The sequence below is a fragment of the Thalassophryne amazonica genome, chromosome 1 (assembly GCF_902500255.1).
Source record: "Thalassophryne amazonica chromosome 1, fThaAma1.1, whole genome shotgun sequence".
NCBI lineage: Eukaryota > Metazoa > Chordata > Actinopteri > Batrachoidiformes > Batrachoididae > Thalassophryne > Thalassophryne amazonica.
Window position 1 is genome coordinate 73741584 of NC_047103.1, and position 18583 is coordinate 73760166.

At 39.5% G+C, this 18583-nt stretch overlaps 1 protein-coding gene across 1 annotated transcript in view; it reads left to right on the plus strand.

Moving 5' to 3' along the window:
- Window positions 1-5087: 5087 nt before the first annotated feature.
- LOC117511793 (leukocyte elastase inhibitor-like) overlaps window positions 5088-18583 on the plus strand; it is a 54175-nt gene continuing 40679 nt past the window's right edge. Inside the window, exons 1-3 of the mRNA XM_034171710.1 lie at window positions 5088-5234; window positions 11630-11804; window positions 15698-15802. Of these exons, the coding sequence (XP_034027601.1) occupies window positions 11634-11804; window positions 15698-15802 (276 nt within the window). The 5' untranslated portion in view covers window positions 5088-5234; window positions 11630-11633. The remainder of the gene's footprint in view (window positions 5235-11629; window positions 11805-15697; window positions 15803-18583) is intronic.

Below are 18583 nucleotides of genomic sequence, written 5' to 3' on the forward strand. Positions count from 1 at the left end.
TCAAATCATCATGTTGTTGTCCTCCGCACGCACACCTGGCTTGGTCAACTGTGTATGTCCTCAGTGCAGTGAAAAAAAAAAATCACATCAGAAATGAGTCCAGCTTTTTTTTCTCTCTTCCTGCTAACAGCACGCGCATATGCATGCGCGTGTGGGCGCGCATGCACGAGCATGTATGGGCACGCATGTACTCGTGCACGCGCGCGATCATGTGCGCACGCGCACATATGTGTGCGTGATCACGTGTGCGTGTGTGCGTGCAGAGTGCAATGGTACCAAATGTATAGAACCAAATTTGCAATCTAAATGGAACCAAACCACACTCTAAATGCAATGCAACACAAATGGGATGAATTAATCCATGTCATGTGACATACAAAGCACCAATCAAATGACAATGATCCACTCAGGCGTTATAAAAAGTGTGTTTGATAAACTGATGGTATTATTTTCTATCTGGACTGGGACTAACAAATTCATTCAGGTCTACTATATAAATAGCCTGATCCTCTTCTGTGTTTGTTTTTGACAAATATTGGCTGTACAAATATGGGACTGAGTTTGAATAAATGTAACAGCACAGTCACAGCACGGAAAATGCAGACTGATTCTAAAACTCTCTTGAAACGCAAGATGGCGGCGCTCTGGCAACAGCCAGCACATGAGAGAATTGCCGTGGCCCTCCATCTAGTGAGTAAATAGTAATTGATGAAAATGTTCATTCGCCATATTGATGCTGCTTTGGTAAACACTTCAACATGTTCTTGTAATGGTTGTGCGCCTACACATAAGACATAAGAACCACATCTTTGGTGTGTTAGCCAGGATGCGATACGAATGTCATATTTGCGTCATTCTTGGCACATTCCTGACATTCTTAATGTGACTTAATACATCTGAATAGGTTTTGTAATTGTGCGTGTTTGTGTGTGATATTTGTGATTTTCGTGGAGCATGTTTTTGGCTGTCAAAAAAATTTTCCACGAATGTCACGCACCACCCTCATTTCGCCTCATGTCATGGAGGTCGCAACGGAGCGTGTTGATCCGTCTTGATTAGTGTTAATAGAGTGTGACAGCGTTCTTCTCTGACATGTGCACAATTAAACCCTGCTGCACCGCATTCAGTTTCATTGCTGCAGTATGCTGACGATGGACAGTGGCGCCAAGTCGGCTAAAAGTTCGTGCTCATCAGCGTGCTCCTGCAGGTGTTACACCTGCTGCTGCTGCTGTGCCTGATGTTGTTGAATGGTATGTTCCAGCTTTCACCTCATGATTTGTACCATTGAACTCATAAACATTCATTATTTGTATGCCTACCATGACATGAGATACTAGTCTGACCCTTAATTAATTCATTATGATGTTAAGTTAAAGATGGGAAATAATTGGGGTGAAAGTAAGAGCTTTGCACACTTGCTTGCATCATATTAAAGATATTTCAGGTAGAAACAGTCCGACGACGGCGCCTGGAAGCGCTGCATGACGTCCCGCTCCGTGGGAAGTCCTTACACCGACAGAAACACCCCATAATCTCTCATCAGCCGTTAAACTTTTCACCGAACTTTTCACCGAAAACCAGCTTAATTTCTTGAATAGTGTCCACTCGGATATTCCTCACAGGTCCAGAAAAATTTTTGATAAAGCAACGCGCGCCGTCTCGAGCAGAGTGTGAAACAAAGGAATTCAGCCGAGAGGGCGGGACCACATCTCGCGTTCAGACAGCTGTCTGAACGCCATCTCAAAGCCGTCTTGTGAGACCAAAACGGAGGTGGTTTTGTCTCGCTCCAGTAGCGAATCCATCGTGACGTGCAAAGCCTCCGCTCGGCTTTCCATGACAAAATCTCTTGTTAAAAGTGAAATCTGCCGGAAAATGGTTGATGTCCAGCTCTGATAACCAGAGAAATGGCACACGATGGTCACGGATCCGGACAGCCATCCATTTAGAAATGAAATGGTCGTTCAGCTTGTCGATGGCGGCTTCGGAGCACGGCGTGCCCCATAGCCGCTGGGGGCCGTCCTTAAAGCGACAGTAACACTCCTTATTCTCTACCAAGCCCGTAACATTTTCACCGAAAGCCAGATAAATTTTTCTAATGGTTTCCAGCTGCCAGTCTCTAACAGTTTCTGAAAAAATTCTGATGGAAAAAAAGCCCAAATCATTCCGCCATTTCCTGACAATGAAAATCGGCCGAGGGGGCTGGACCACTCCTCACTCAAAGCCTGCTCACAGGTGAATGACGTAACCGACAGGCGTGGAAAAACTCACACATGCACACGAGGGTTCAAGCTTGACGCAATCACACGTGATTCAAATCCATATGGTTTTTGAAAAAAATAATAAGGTCGGATACTTTTCTAATAGACCTCGTATGCATATAGATAAATGTATAAATTAATTTCATAATTTAGTCAAGAAACAGGTTTGGATTGTTCATTTGAATTTATTTCTCTCTCTCTCTCTCTCCTCTCTCTCTCTCTCTCTCTCTCTCTCTCTCTCTCTCTCTCTCTCTCTCTCCCTCTCTCTCTCTCTCTCTCACACACACACACACACACACACACACACACACACACACACACACACACACACACACCACACACACACACACACACCACACACACACAGGGACATCACTTCCTTTGGTTTTGCTCACCAGGTTTTGTTACAAAGATGAACATTTTTTTTTCAAGGCCAGGAAAACAAAGTTCCAGGTCATTCCAGGGTCTTAAATTACCTTGTTCGGCTTGCAACTGGGGCTGGAGAGTTAAAACACTTGAATAAGAACCGTTTTGCACAGCTTCTTGCATGTGCTGGCACTCTGTAACTCCAGTGTAGTTAATTTTGCGATGTGGTGCAGCCTTACTTTGTGAAATACAGACACCACAAATGACTGAAGCATGAAATTATTATTTCTTTATTATACTATCTTTTTTGTTATTCTAGTTTATCTTTTATTAGTATTATTATTATATATATTGTCGTCATCATTACTTTTGGATTATTATATCTCTATTATTATTTGTTTTTAATTATTAATTGTTAATATTACAAACACTATACCTGTAATCATGTCTCTTTACTTGTAAGGACCACATTGGAAATAAGCGTTTATGCTTTCATCTGTTATCCCAGTTTATAATGTAAACAAAAAACAAAAGCGCATAACAATTGGATGGAAATGCGCACAAATATAGTTAAAATTGTCTCATTAATATTTGTAAATGCACACAGGGTGATCTACAAATAATCATTGATTTGCAAATGTGTTCAGATATCCACAAATGCAAATTTAATATTTGTAACTTGTAAATTGGTCTTTGCAAATAATGTTGTATTTGCAAATATAAAACTTAATTTGTAAAAAAAAAATTACATTTGTAAAACTGGAAATTGTATTTGTGAATTGAGTTTAAGCATTTGTGGATCACCAATTACACGCATTCATCGCTTTCCTCTGCGACGTCATTTTGAGACATTCTTTTCGCGAACGCAGATCCACAAACAAATGCCGACTGATTCACAAATACACACGCACACTGGATGTCCACTAGATGGCACTGTGGTTCCATTCATTGATGTGGCAAGCTGAAACTATATGCTCCCGGATGACTCTTTAATCGTGATCGTTACTGAGTATTTAAAATGCTTATCGCAAAGCGTTTTTTTTTTACGACATATGCAAGTTTGTATAAGTCCGCGGACGCTGATCTGTGTGATACAGGTACAAATCAGTTTCCTCGGATCCGCGGAGCCTAGCTGTTGCGACAGTTGTCGTAAAGCGGGACTGGTTTGGTTGCTGCGGTGACGCTGTGTGGCTCCTGTGCGAAGCTTAGCTAAATGTAGCAACTTTTAGAACTTTCACTTGTCTGTGTCACGGAGCACGCGCAGGCGCAGTGCTTTTTAATACGCATTTTGAACCACTGCGTTAAAGAGTACAACACTAACACCCCCGCCCCCTTTCCCATGATGAAATCCGCGGACACATAATTTTAAAAAAATAACTTCAGCTTGCCACATCAATGAATTGGAACCACACTGCCACCTAGTGGATATCCAGTGTGCGTGTGTATTTGTGAATCAGTCGGCATTTGTTTGTGGATCTGCGTTCGCGAAAAGAATGTCTCAAAATGACGTCGCAAAGGAAAGCGATGAATGCGTGTAATTGGTGATCCACAAATGCTGAAACTCAATTCACAAATACAATTTCCAGTTTTACAATGTATTTTTTTTTTTTTTACAAATTAAGTTTTATATTTGCAAATACATTATTGCAAGAACCAATTTAAAGTTACAAATATGAAATTTGCATTTGTGGATATCTGAACACATTTGCAAATCAATGATTATTTGTAGATCACCCTGTGTGCATTTACAAATATTAATGAGACAAATTTTAACTCCATAAAAGAATGTCTCAAAATGACGTCGCAGAGGAAAGCGATGAATGGCGTGTAATTGGTGATCCACAAGAAACTCAATCACAAATACAATTTCAGTTTTACAAATGTAATTTGTTTTTTTTTTTTTTTTTTTTACAAATTAAGTTTTATATTTGCAAATACAACATTATTTGCAAAGACCAATTTACAAGTTACAAATATGAAATTTGCATTTGTGGATATCTGAACACATTTGCAAATCAATGATTATTTGTAGATCACCCTGCGTGCATTTACAAATATTAATGAGACAATTTTAACTTCACACACAAATGCACTCCTTTTGCCGCATTAACGAAAATTCGCTTAAAAGTTGCGATACTAGTTGGATGTTAACACGGCTAATGTAAGTATCGTTTGTTATGATGGCGCAATATTACAAATGGTAAAATAACCAAAATTATTGTTCAATCTTATTTGTGAAAAGTACTCTGGTTTCTATACTGCACCGCAACCATAAGCAGCACAAAATACTGGCAAATTTGCTCACTCTTCATTGACTCTGGTGCGAGCCTACAGTAAAGAGACCCATCCAATATGGCGGTGACGCTGGGTTACGTTGCAGCAAGTTATGTGGCGTCTGCGTATATAATCACGGTGAGGTCGCTAAGGGTTAGAGGCAATTTGGATCCTTTCGGCTGCCGTCGCGTGGCAGAGTGCGGAAGTGAATCAGGTGTTTCGAATTAGGTGGTGTTTTAGGGCGTGTCCACTGACCGTCGACTCTCCAGTGACAGAAACTAAAGTCTTCCTGTGTCCACAAACGTTCTCCTAAAGACAACAGTCAGCTCGGTGTCTGTAAGTAATTGAGCGCTGCTTCATTTGGCTTTTGTTACTTCTGTTAATAACGACCAGTCGCTGTTGCAGTAGTTTGTAGTGATGGCAATTTCGAGGCCTCATGAACCAATGAGCCACTTCAACACAACTGGCTGAAAATTGACACACTGCTTCGAGGCGTTTGATACAGTTTGAAGGGTGATATCTGCTGGATTGTTTTGAGAATTACCCTGAGCGAGTGCTGTGACAAATGCTTGCAGTAATTCATGACTGATGTGGTTTGTCCTTGAAAAATACTAATAAAAAATGTCATCTTCATTATTGTCTTTCTTAATGTAATAAATAGTCCCTACAGATGCACACATACTGGTTATGAAAGCCTTTATTGTAGACTATATGTAGATTCATCAGTCCTCAAATAATATTTGGATGGAATGTGACGGGAAAAGTGAGAAAGGCATGTGCTTCTGCAACTTGTGCTTATGATACTGTAATTTGTAAATTAGAATAGAGGGGATAGGAGATGGTGATTGTTCAATATCAACAATTTTTATTCAAAAAAGAATCATTTCAACAGTGCTGGGCTTTAATCGGCTCCTCTTCTGCCTCACCACCTCTCCAGCTTGGAGAAGACCCGCTCGCCAAAATCACAGCTCTTCAGTCACTACTCAGCCTCGGTCTCTGATCTACCTATGAATATATAGTCTAACCTATAACTTGTGTTGATGTACTGTGTGGATAAATGTTGTATATGAATGGATGCCTGTTGTGTGTGGTTAGGTCCTATGTGTATGTAGCTAACTATACTAAATGAACTCTAAACTAGACCTAAATATAAACTAATGCTGTCCCTGTCACGTAGTAATTGGCAATAACACTGTCGCTAGCGGTCTCCTCCTCTCACAAACCCACAGTTTGCGCCGCGACTCAGATCTCATTTAAATACTTGGCGGGTCGTATTGACACGCCCAGATTATTCGACTTTCCCGCGAAGCTCGACACGTGGTGTGACGTAACGAGGCCTCGCTCGCAGTGGTCACGTGATGGGGGCGTGCTCGAAACGCTGCTCACCGACACTTCTGGTTCACAAAGCTCGATGCTGTGTCGAGCAGCCTGACTCGAGCTTAACATCACTAGTAGTTTGTTATTTCAACATAATTCATAATTCATTTTGTGTAAAATATTGTATACATGATTGCATATTAATGACACATCATAACAAATCATAACATTCAGTAAAAACAACTTATCAATCAAAAATCAGGTGACATTCGTATACTAAAATACAGATCATAATTTGCTTTAAAAATATCGCTAAGAATAATACATGATTGCATATAATACATCATAATCATAACATTCAATAAAAACAGCTATCAGCAATCAAATCAAAATCTGTGGCATTCGTTATACTATAATACAAATCATAATTTGCTTTAAAATATCTGTACTTGGGGAAGACCACTTCAGGTGGCAAACTATTCCAGATCTTACTGCTCGGTTACTAAAGAATTCTTTCCCTCACATTTAATCTAGATCTATTAACTTCCAAGCACCATTTATGCCCTCTAAGGCTAGTATACCTTCTCAATTCAAAAACTACCGTGGGGTACAACATTCTCAAAACCATGCAAAATTTTGTATATTTCAATCAAATCACCTCGAGTTCATCTATCTTCAAGACTTGTGAGACCAAGTTGCAAGAGCCTATCCTCATAAGGCAAATTTTTAAATTCTGGAACCAACTTAGTGGGCCCTTCTCTGTACTTTCTCTAAAATATTTTGTCTTTCTGCAAATATGGTGGCCATGCCTGCACACAATATTCAAGGTGAGGACGAACAAACGTTTTGTATAAAAGAAGAAAAGAGTCCTTGTCAATAAACAAAAAGGCCCTTTTTTATCATCCCAAGAATTCTATTGGCCTTAGCTGCCGAAAGAGCAATGTGGCGGGAAAAGGATAAGTCCTTGGAAATCAACACTCCTAGGTCTCTTTCTTCTGAAACCACTTGTATTGTTTTTCATTCATAAAATAATCGTAACATGGATTTTTTTCTACCAATATGGGGAACTTTGCATTTTCCTTCATTAAACCCAAGTAACCATTCTTCAGACCAAGCCATGAGACTATCTATGTCTGACTGGAGGTCTTCCCCATCAGTTAAGGAAAGGATGGGGTGATACACCTTCGTGTCATTGGTAAAAATTTTACAGTTTGACTTTATTGCACACGGCAAATCATCTGCTAAAAAGCAAAAACATCGGCACCTATAACTGATCCCTGGGGGACACCACTGGTGACCTTCATCCAAGAGGACTTCACACCATTCATGCAAACTCTCTGTTCCCTATCACTTAAAAAATCTTCTATCCAATTACGTCTTCCTTCTTCCGTACTTTCGCAATTTATAAATAAGTCTGGCACTCGGCACCGAGTCAAATGCTTTGCGAAAATCGAGATACAGGGCATCAAAGGGTAAGCCCTCGTCATACATTTGCGTCCATTCCTCAAGAGTAACAAGTCAATTAGTGAGACATGATCTGCCCTTCGAAAACCATGCTGATCGTTCGAGAGCACTTTTTTCTATAAAGATTACAAGCTTGTCTCGAATTATTTTTTCACATAATTTTACAAACCTGTGATGTCAGACTCACAGGCCGTAACACCTGCTATGGTCTTTCAACCCTTCTTGAAAATAGGAGTCACACTGGCCCTCTTCCAGTGCCAGGAAGTCTACATTGGTCAAAAGATTGTCTAAGATGCAAAATAAGGGTAATAATGGCCTCAGCCGACTCTTTAAGAACTCGAGGATGTATTTCCGTCCGGCCCATCGACATATTAGCATTCATCTGAAGCAACAGCTTTTTCACATCTTCAGGTGAGAAAAATATGTCATCTAAAACACGATGTTCAACATTTGACCATAAAATTAAAGGGATCACATACTGTTTCGCCATAAATACATTTCATAAAATCATTAAACCAGATCAAGCTCTTATCATTCTTCATTCACAAAAACTGACTGGAAAAAATGATTTTAACTCCTACAGCATTTCTTCATCATCATCAGTAATCATGCCATTTTCATTTTTCAATTTATCGATATTAAACCTGCTTTTAGTCCTATTATTTACATACTATAAAAAGCCTGGGGTTCTTTTTGGCCCTTTTACAGAGATTTTTTCCAAACTCTCTTTTTGCTGCCCTGGTTTTTTTATTGGCAGCATTTCTGGCCTTAACATACTCATGATATCTAGCGTAAGATTTCGTTTCCTGATATCTTTTAAAGGAAAAATATTTCTTTCTGATAGCCCTTTTAACTGAAACATTTAACCAGGGTGGATTAATCTTGCCACCACTAGTTATTTTTACTAAAGGTACACATTCCTTAACAACGGTATTAATTTGCCTATGAAAAAAACTCCCATGCAACATCTACGTCATTTGTAAACACACAAGACCAATCAACATTTTTAATAAAATTACAGAGTTTTCGTAAGCTGCTCGATTATAATCATACCTAAATAACTCACGAGTACATGATAATTGACCTTAATATTAAAGACCCAGGTTAATACGCTGTGATCAGCATTACCAATAGGGCATCCAACCTTAACATGCTCTACTGCAACTGGCGAGGAAGAAGAAATGACTAAGTCTAAACAACTTGGGGAATCAGTCCCTCTCTGTCTAGTAGGCTCTAGACATTCTGACATAAATACAAATCACAAATTTTATCAGAAATTTCTGTGCAATGAGTTTTTCAACCTTCAATTTACAAGGCTATTCTGCCAGTCTATACTTGGCAGATTAAATCGCCATTATCAACAGCTTACCTTTACAAATTCTACTTGCAATATCAAATTGTTCTAACAGACTCATATTATATTCATCACTTGCATCTTCTTTCCTATAAACAACACCAAGTAGACTGTCATGGTAACCATCACTCTTCATCCAAACCCACAAGGTGTCTTTTAAATTCATATCATTCAAACACTACATAATTCAACATCTATATGGTCTCTCACAACACAACAGTTGGACAACGTTTCTTAATTTCGATTGTTTTCACGTTGCTTCTCTTCTTTGATTAATAGGGTCAAAATTATAAACTTCATTCGCTTCACTCCCAAGAAAGTGTACTTCGTGGTACAGACGGATGCCAGTTCCGGATCACCGTTTTAAAAGTCCCGCTATACGGAGCCATAATGCAGGGGTGCCAAGTTCGGTCCTCGAGAGCCACCTTTATCGAGGACTCCGAACTTGGCCACCCCTGCCATAATGCAACTGAATGTCCTTTAATTGTGTATTGTGTATTGGGTATTGGATGTTATTTAGCTGAAAAGTCTGCGTGGAGCAGCGCTTCTACTTAAAGGTGAAGCCGCATTATGTGTGATGCAAACATTTGCCAGACATGGATCACTTTTGCCAGTTTAGGATCATGACACCTCTGTGTCACTTTGGGTCATTCCTGGCATCTGGCTGGAGCCCTTCTAATACAGAATGATACACACTGTGCCTGAGAATGTGTTTTGAACATAAAATGATAGAAATTATACTTATTAAATGAGAATTTACTTAGTTTCGAAAGGCGCTGTTATACGTTTTTACGAGCAAAAAATGAAGTGTGGAGGTGAGATTTCTCCCAAATTAAAAAGTAAAAGTCCCCACATTCATGTCCATTCGTGATGTTGAGATGACCCCCAAAGTCCACATGACTCACAACTACAGACAGGAGGCTGCTGCTTCAGTGATCCGCAAACGGCAAATTTTCACGTCGGAGATAAATGCGCGCATCAATTAAACAGCAAGACATAACACACTGACATTTTCTACCCAGGTAAGTATTTTCCCACTCTAGAACCAAAAACACAGAATGGCCAACTCACCTTTGCTACATTTAGAGATTATTTTCAAATTTGCAGGAATGAGTGAGTCAGAAAAAGTGCGCACACCGCAGACACCGGGATGTTTTGATTCCTCTGCTGATCACAAGGACGGCTGGATCCGGTCGAGCTTGTGGTTGTTTGTAGACAAAACATCAATCTTTCCATTGGTACCAAGTATTAGCTTATTTGTGCTGATTACGAGAAACGGCGGCACAAAAACTACAGCAGTGATCTGGAACTGGCAATGATCCGGAACTGGGCAAGTGACTGTACGTGGTTTTTGAATGGAGTTGGGGGTAATTAAATAAATTTAAAAAATAAGAAGAAGGTCCAGAGTTTGAGGCTACTTGTGCCACATTCTCACTGTACATCTGGAGTTGTGTAGGGCAGAACATCTGGTGTCCAACTCGAAAGATCACAGTAACAACCACAGATCAATAATAGATCTGCTGTACTCAATCTAAGCCAAAAGAAATTAGTTTGATATGAATAAACACAATAGGAGCAAGACTGGGTGCATGTGTGTGACTGAGAGGGAGTCCGGTGGAATAGTGCAGCTACAAGTAGTGGCAGTGTTGCCAGATAGGAAATATGCAACTATCGTACCAAAACCTCAAAATTATCGTATTTTTGGAGAAATTATCGTGTGAACTTGTGTGAAGTGCCTTGAGGCAACTTTGTTGTGATTTGGTGCTATATAAATGAAATAAATTGAATTGTGGCGACCCCTAACAGGAGCAGCGGAAAGAGGAAGAAGGCGGCGGCTATGGCTGACTGTACAAAAGACAAACATGAAGCCTTTGGTTTGGTTGTACATCATGAATCCCTTAATTATGTAGTGAATGGCAACGGGAGCTTTATTCCTTTTTGTTACCCACAGTACTGACCTTTCTTCAACCTTACCCGTTGGTTTTCTTTGTCTCAATTTTTACTTAAAAAAAAAAAAAAACTCTTGAAATTAAGCCTCAGCCTTTGTCCTGTTGATGAACTATAAATCTGTGTGGCTTTTTATGCCTTCTCCTTGGTCACAAGCCTTCGTGTCTGTCATGATACGGTGCTCTTTTAAAGTTGGATGACTCTAAATCCTTCATCAGGTCATTAGTTTGGACAAAGCTCATTAATTCCTTGGTGTTAATTTGGACCCTGTCCTCCTTAACTTGTAAAGTCTGTATGGCTCCAAGAGTCTTACATTTTTGTAAAATGGATGGTGGTAGTTTTTTCAAAGTGGCTCTTCAGGAAAAACTGGATAAAACTTTGCTCCGGATGCCTCTCCTTCATTCTTGAGACCCCTCCCTCTGCAAGAAGGCACTTTGCTTCTTCTGTCGCAGGGCCGTCCAAATCTGCTCCTGGGGGGGCGTTTGCCCTGTATGTTTTTTTACTCTCCATGCTCCACCCACAGCTCATTAACTCCGACCAATAATTTATTTATGCAGGTTTTCAGTATTGAACTGTTTTTAGTGTTGTTTTCCCAGCTGTATGATGAAGCTGCTTGTTAAAATGGAATGTTCTGTCTTCTTTTTTTAAGCATTATGGAAACTTCAGTATCCAAAGCCAACACTGCCTTTTCCCTGGCTTTGTTCAAAAAGCTGAGCAAGGACAACGAATCCGGAAATGTATTCTTCTCCCCCTTTAGTATCTCTTCAGCTCTATCCATGGTGTTGCTGGGAGCCCGTGGTAACACCGCCACACAGATGTCACAGGTATGGTACGCGTGACAAATGTACATGTACACACCTTAACCCTGTTGTAGGAAGGTTAATCTCTCTTATCTTATCATTAGAGTTACAGTGTGCTTGTGTTTTCTATTTTTATTCCTCCTAATGAAAGCAGACCTGGGTTAAAGTTTGATATTTTATCTCTTACGTATGTGCACGTGACACACCCTGTTGGTGTGTTAAACTGACCTTTGATCCGGCAAAAGGATCAGGTGCAGTTTTATCCTGATTTATTGTAAACCTCCATCTTCAGCAGGAGTCTCAAACACCTGTTCTGTCCTGAATCGGGTTAAGATTTTTTTGGATGTAGTTGTGTGTTGTGACAGTAGAAACATGCTGCAGAATATGGAAGTGTAGAGCAGTAAAGCTTATCAGTTCAATAACGTCCTGTAGTTGAATATGTTATACTTCTGCCTTGCTGTGAAGGTGTCGAAAAGATGGTTGGATTTATCACTTTGGAAGAGCCTAAATATATTATTCATCACTCTTTTGCTGATAAATTCTGTTATTGCTGGATGCAGCTAACATGTCTGTGATTTAAATAAAAGAAGTGCAACAGTTGATTATATGGAAAATTGCTAAGGGTCCTTGGGCAAGGTCCTTAATCCCCTATAGTTGCTCCGGATGTGTAGTGAGCACCTTGCGTGACAGCACCCTAACTTCAAAGTGTGAGTGTGTCTGTGTGAATGGGTAAATGTGAGGCACAGTTGTAAAGCGCTTTGAGCTTCTGATGCAGATGGAAAAGCGCTATATAAATGCAGCCCATTTACCATAACGTTGATCTAAAAGCTGCTGTCCTCCATTATATTACAGTATATCCAGAAAGTATGCACAGCACTTCACTTTTTCCACATTTTATGTGGAAAAAGGAGTGAGGCAATTGTTTGAAAAAGATAAGTGGGAACAATGTCACTGTTAAATGGTGCAAATTCAGACATGGGTAATAAAGTCTTTGGCTCAGCTCTCTGCCTTCTTGGCTATATGTTTCACACAATAAACAGCAGAGAGGCCTTGCTGGTGACCAATACAATAGATAATAAAGGGAGAGAGTTGGTATGTAGGCAGAAGTTGACAGTGTAAAACTGTTGTTCAACTGAATGCTGAAGAAAGGCTGCACCCAAATATCTCACAGGAGTGGAAATGACAGGGTGTGGCATTACTGGCTTGAATTACAAGAAGGAACTGCCCTCCCACATTTGGCTGAAGAAAAGGAATTTGTCTTCAAACATGCGCTCTTTAGACTTAAAAATGTTCAGCAACATAGTCAAATTATTAAAAGGAGTAATAGGACAAAAAGCAGTGAACAAACTCTGTCTGTCTGTGCAGATTGTCATACCCCACTGAACTGAATTTTAGGGGGTATATAAGAGTCCATCTGTCCACTTGTCTTCTAAGCACAACTCCTCCTAAACTGTTTGGTGAATTTCTGTGAAACTTTACACACTGGTAGAACACTATGAAGGTGTGCATGAAAAGAAATAATTCTGATCCAACATCTTTAAGGGAAACTCATTGGTTCTTTGTTTTTTAATGGATGCATTAACCTTGTAAATGCAACTCCTGCTAAGCAGCTTTATGGATTTCAGTGAAAATTCACATCATGTGAAGATGTGCATTGAGGAAAATGTTTTTCTGACATTGTTAAAGGAAGATAATTAGACTTTTGTTGTTGTTTTAAAATGTTCCATATTTGTCAATTACATTTATAGAGAGAGATCAATTTGTTCATTTAGATATTTCATCACAAAAGATTTATTAATACCGTTATATATTTCATCCAAGCAGCTAATATGGCAGAGAGTAGCGTATCATTTGTGATTTTGCATGAGATGTTGTTCATTTGCAAATTATACTTCTCCTTTAAGTTTCTTTCATGCTGTGATGTAATAGGAGTAAAGTTATCCAGAGGTTGTCTGATAGGATTTTGGACATGGTTCATGATGTGCGCTGACTAATGCAGTTCCTGTTGACCAGGGATTGACTTGTCAGTGGACAAAACTGGGTGGCAACCTTTTTGTTTGGGGGATGAAATAAATGACTGGTGACATACTGACTGGGTGGTTAAATTGTTTAGAAATTGGATGTTGAGTAACGATCAAGTTCAGCTAAACGTAATGTTGGTGGATTTAACTGAATTACAGTGAACAAAAGCAGGATGAAGAGCCAGAGTTTTGAGACCATCTGTGTTTTGCTTGTTGGTCTTAAAGCAGAGGTCTCAAACTGATTCCAGAAAGGGCCAAGAGGGAGCAGGTTTTCTTTGCAACCACCCACTCCACCAGGTGACTTCACTAATTAACTAATTCCATCTGGTCAAAGTGATGTTAATTTTGTGGACATTTGAATATTCAATTCAGTTATCCACAACCTGGATCAACCTTTGTCAGGCAATAGTGAGTGTCAGTCTGCACCTCACTTTCAAATATGAGAGTGGTTGGGGCATATTTGATTGAGATATAATGTAAAATATACATTAAATGGGGTTTTCATTGTTAAATTTAAATGGCCACAAAACAACCTCTGCTCAACTTTGTTGGCGGAGGTAATGAGCACATGTATTTTTGATAAATGTCCCAGAATTCTTTATCTTAAGGTTGGGGAAACTCAGAATCATAACATTACTTAATTCAGTATAACTGGCCTAATCATCACCAGCTATTACTCCTGATTTCAGTTTCAGATGAGTTTGTTCAAATATTTCTTTAAGAACAGGGACCATCTCACATCATGCACACAACTGAACATTAATGGCCTCCATTTGGAGAATGACTAAGCCTTAGATTTTTGTTTGTTTTCTTCAAAAAGTGAGAAAAATGAAATACACTCACCAAAGCTTCAAGCTTGGCCATTGAGGCAACTTTTCCCAAGGCAGTGTTAAATACAAAGAATATATTAATGAAGTCGAAATCTAATGTTTGTGTTTAAAATGAATGTTATAAAATTGTTGCCTTGATATTTGACATTTGTCCCTTTGGATTTCCGCACAATGGGGGCAATGTGTCATTGGCTTATTTTCCCTTTCCAATTATGGACATTGGTGCGTCAGATCAATTAAATGATGTTGTTTTGCTTATGTAATATTCTATAGACCTGTCTGCGACATGCTGAACACATCTGATGTGTTGCAGTGTATAAATGTATCTCCACATGAATGGTGAAAATTGGGAGCAGGTCTTGTTAAAGTTGTTTTAAAGGAGCAGAAACAATTGAACAGTTGGTGGCTCAGCTGTATGTCCAAATTAATTTCATGTGGTGTGTTAATAATTAGGTTCTATTCTTAAGGTCAGTGTAAAGTGCAAAGAGTTGCCAATTGAAGCAAGTCATCATTGGGTTGTAACACCCAAACACCTTCATCAGAAAGATTTCTAAATACCAGTTGTGGGTAACGTTGAGTCCAAGGATGCCAAAATGTCCTCTCACTTCAAGTTGAAAAGTGACAAAACAGTGATGGGTCACAAATCCAAATCTAAAACAGTAATATAATGAATATGGTAGAGGGGCATGTTGGTGTGTACTGTGTGTCTACAGATTGAGTAGGGCAGATCATCTATTAGTTGAAGGTGATGGGATCAAATCCCTTATGCTGGTTATACATGCCTTTGTATCAAAATTCATTTAGGCAAGACACTGAAGCCTAAATTGCACTTGGTACTGAAGTCACCACTTTGCATGGATGCTCATGGCGTTGGCATGTAGTAGTTTATGTACAAGCCACTTTATTTATTTATTTATTTTTTTTAAATAAAAAACCTGTATGAGCAAGATGCTGAACTCCAGATGACTCATGCAGCAGTGTGGGAATGAGATGATTTATTTTTATTCTTCACATGGTTTACAGGATCAAAGGCACAATCTGAACTCTATTAATTGCACTTCTGCAGGTCCTGTGCTTCACTGAGAAGCAGGATGGAGGCACAGAGTCGATGGAGCAGCAGATGGAGCAACAGGTTCAGTCCAACAGACAGCAGCCACGTTGCCCACCAATGGTAACAATGCTTAATGATTAACAAACAAAGCAGGGTTGCACTAACAGGCAGCTCAGGTGGTGTTCTGTGGTGCAGGGATCCTCAAGAGACTGGCTCAGGGGAGCATTTCATGCTTGTTTGCTGTTCATTACTTGCTTATCTCTAATTCTAAATTTGGAATATTTTTTATTCATGAAGATTAATTACACCGAAGATGAAAAAGAAAAGTAAACATGACTGGAGCAGTAGCTTCAGGCATGTTTACTTTCTATCCAGTGTGCTTGGACTTGAACATCATAATGTTGCATACCATCTTGTGTATATAAAAGACAATTGTATATATCTATGGAAAAGTGTTCACAATGTCCAGCTGCAGTCCAACAACAGGGGCATCACTTAATTTATTGTCTGAATACCTTGATTAGGTAGGTACTTTATTGTAGTGGCCAAGTGGTTACTGCGCTTGGTTTCAGTGTGGAAGGTTCCCAGTTCAAACCTCACCCCTGCCACATTTCTTCATGTAATGTGGAGTTGCTTCAGGAAGGGCATCCAATGTAAAACTTGTGCTAATTCAACACACAGATCCACCGTGAATCTGCTTTGGTGACCCCGAATGAAAACCAGGGAGCAGCCAAAGGGACTTGCTCTTTGTTGTTGAGGCGATGGTGTGTACTTTTCCATGACATGAATGCCCCCTGGTGGCGATTGTAAATTAATGTATACACATGAGTTCACACAATCACCACCAAGGAGGGCTTAAACTACAGTTGTATGCAAAAGTTTGGGCACCCCTGATAATTTACATGATTTCCCTTTATAAATCATTGGTTATCTGGATCAGAAATTTCAGTTATATATAGCAGATGAACACACTGATATTTGAGAAGTGAAATGAAGTTTCTAGTAGTTACAGAAAGTGTGCAATAATTATTTAAACAAAATTAGGCAGGTGTATAAATTTGGGCACAAAACACAAAATTTTTTTGGAAAGCTCATTGACCCTTGACGTCCTTACACAGGTGAATCCAGTCATGAGAAAGGGTATTTAAGGTGGCCATTTACAAATGTCTCTCCTCTTTGCATCTCTTCTAATGAGTGGCAACATGGGAGCCTCTAAACAACTCTCAAATGACCTGAAAACAAAGATTGTTCAACATCATGGTTTAGGGGAAAGCTATCTCAGAGATTTCAGCTGTCAGTTTCCACTGCGAGGAACATAGTGAGGAAATGGAAGACCACAGGCACAGTACTAGTTAAAGCCCATAGTGGCAGGCCAAGAAAAATCTCAGCTGAAGTGAATGGTGGTGAGAACAGTCATAGTCAACCCACAGACCTGCTCCAAAGACCTACAACATGATCTTGCTGCACATAGTGTCTCTGTGCATCGTTCAAGTATACACAGCACTTTGCACAAGGAGATGCTGGATGAGAGATTAATGATTGAGAGATTAATGCAGAGGAAGCCTTTTCTGTGTACACGCCCGAAACAGAGTCACTTGAGGTATGCTAAAGCACATTTGGACAAGCCAGCCCTCCATTCTTGTTACCTCCGCCAAGGAGGTTATGTTTTCAGTCGCGTTTGTTTGTCTGTCTCTGTTTGTCAGCAGGATAACTCAAAACGTTTTGAACGGATTTTGATGAAATTTTGTGGAGTGGTTGGAAATGACAAGGGGAACAAGTGATTAAATTTTAGTGGTGATCCAGATCACGATCCGGATCCAGGATTTTTTTAAAGGATTTTTCACCATTGCGGGATAAGGGGCATTTTGACATTCTAGTTTCTAACGCCACAAAAACAAGGCAGAAAGGCTTGAAAAAAATTAGGGTGTAACATAGTCAAATGTTCTATCAAACAACAAAGTTTGGTGATGATCGGATCCGGATTCCGGATCTGGTGATCCAGAATATGCAAAAATATAGGGAAAATAGAAAATGTGTCAGTGTGAGGTGACAAATGAAGCTAGAGATGCACAACTAACACCAAATTGTAGCTGAATCTGTACTGATTCAGTAAGGTGTCATCAGATTTGATGTAGCTTCAAATGTTATGGAGCTAGATCCAGAAGACAACTGTCATTACCGAAAAATCGTTTTTATACAATAACTTTTGAACTAATAAAGACATAAAAGTGATTCCAAGTTCTAGTGGTATGTTTTCATGGTCAAGGATGTCAAATATAAAGGAAAGAAAAGTGTATGTATCATAGTTTTGGTTGTAACACTGAATTGTTTAATAGATCACTGTGCCAAGGAGGGAATCTCTTTAGGGTCAGTGACCCTATGGCCTTGTTTAGAGAAGTGTTTCATAAATGTTAAAAAATTCATATATTTGCAGTTTAGTTGAATAATAAATTGAATTTTGTCTCTTATTTGTTTTAGTCTATAAGCACATTCAATATCAGTGCTCAGTAGCTTCTGGGAAAGGTGCAAGTTGCAATAAACTGTGATGCCAAGTGCTAAGGATACATGCTATCCAGTCACAGCAGATTAAACTTTTTTACTACTGAGCAAACATCATTGCTAGACTTTTTTTTAGGTTCAATGATTCCACGGCGTGTAGCTGTTATGGCGTCAGTGACCCCATGGCCTTGGCGGAGGTTTGCACTCTCTGAGTGCTTCTAGTTTTTCCTGTGTTTTTTGTTTTTTTTTAAGTGGTGTTTTCTAGCTCTTAATTGGCTGAGCACACCTGATTGAGTTAATTGCCTGGGAGTGGAACAGGGAGAGTTTAAAAAAAAAAATAAAAAATATGCAGGACAGGTGTCCTCCAGCAACAGGGTTGGTGATCCTTGTTTTATATGTATA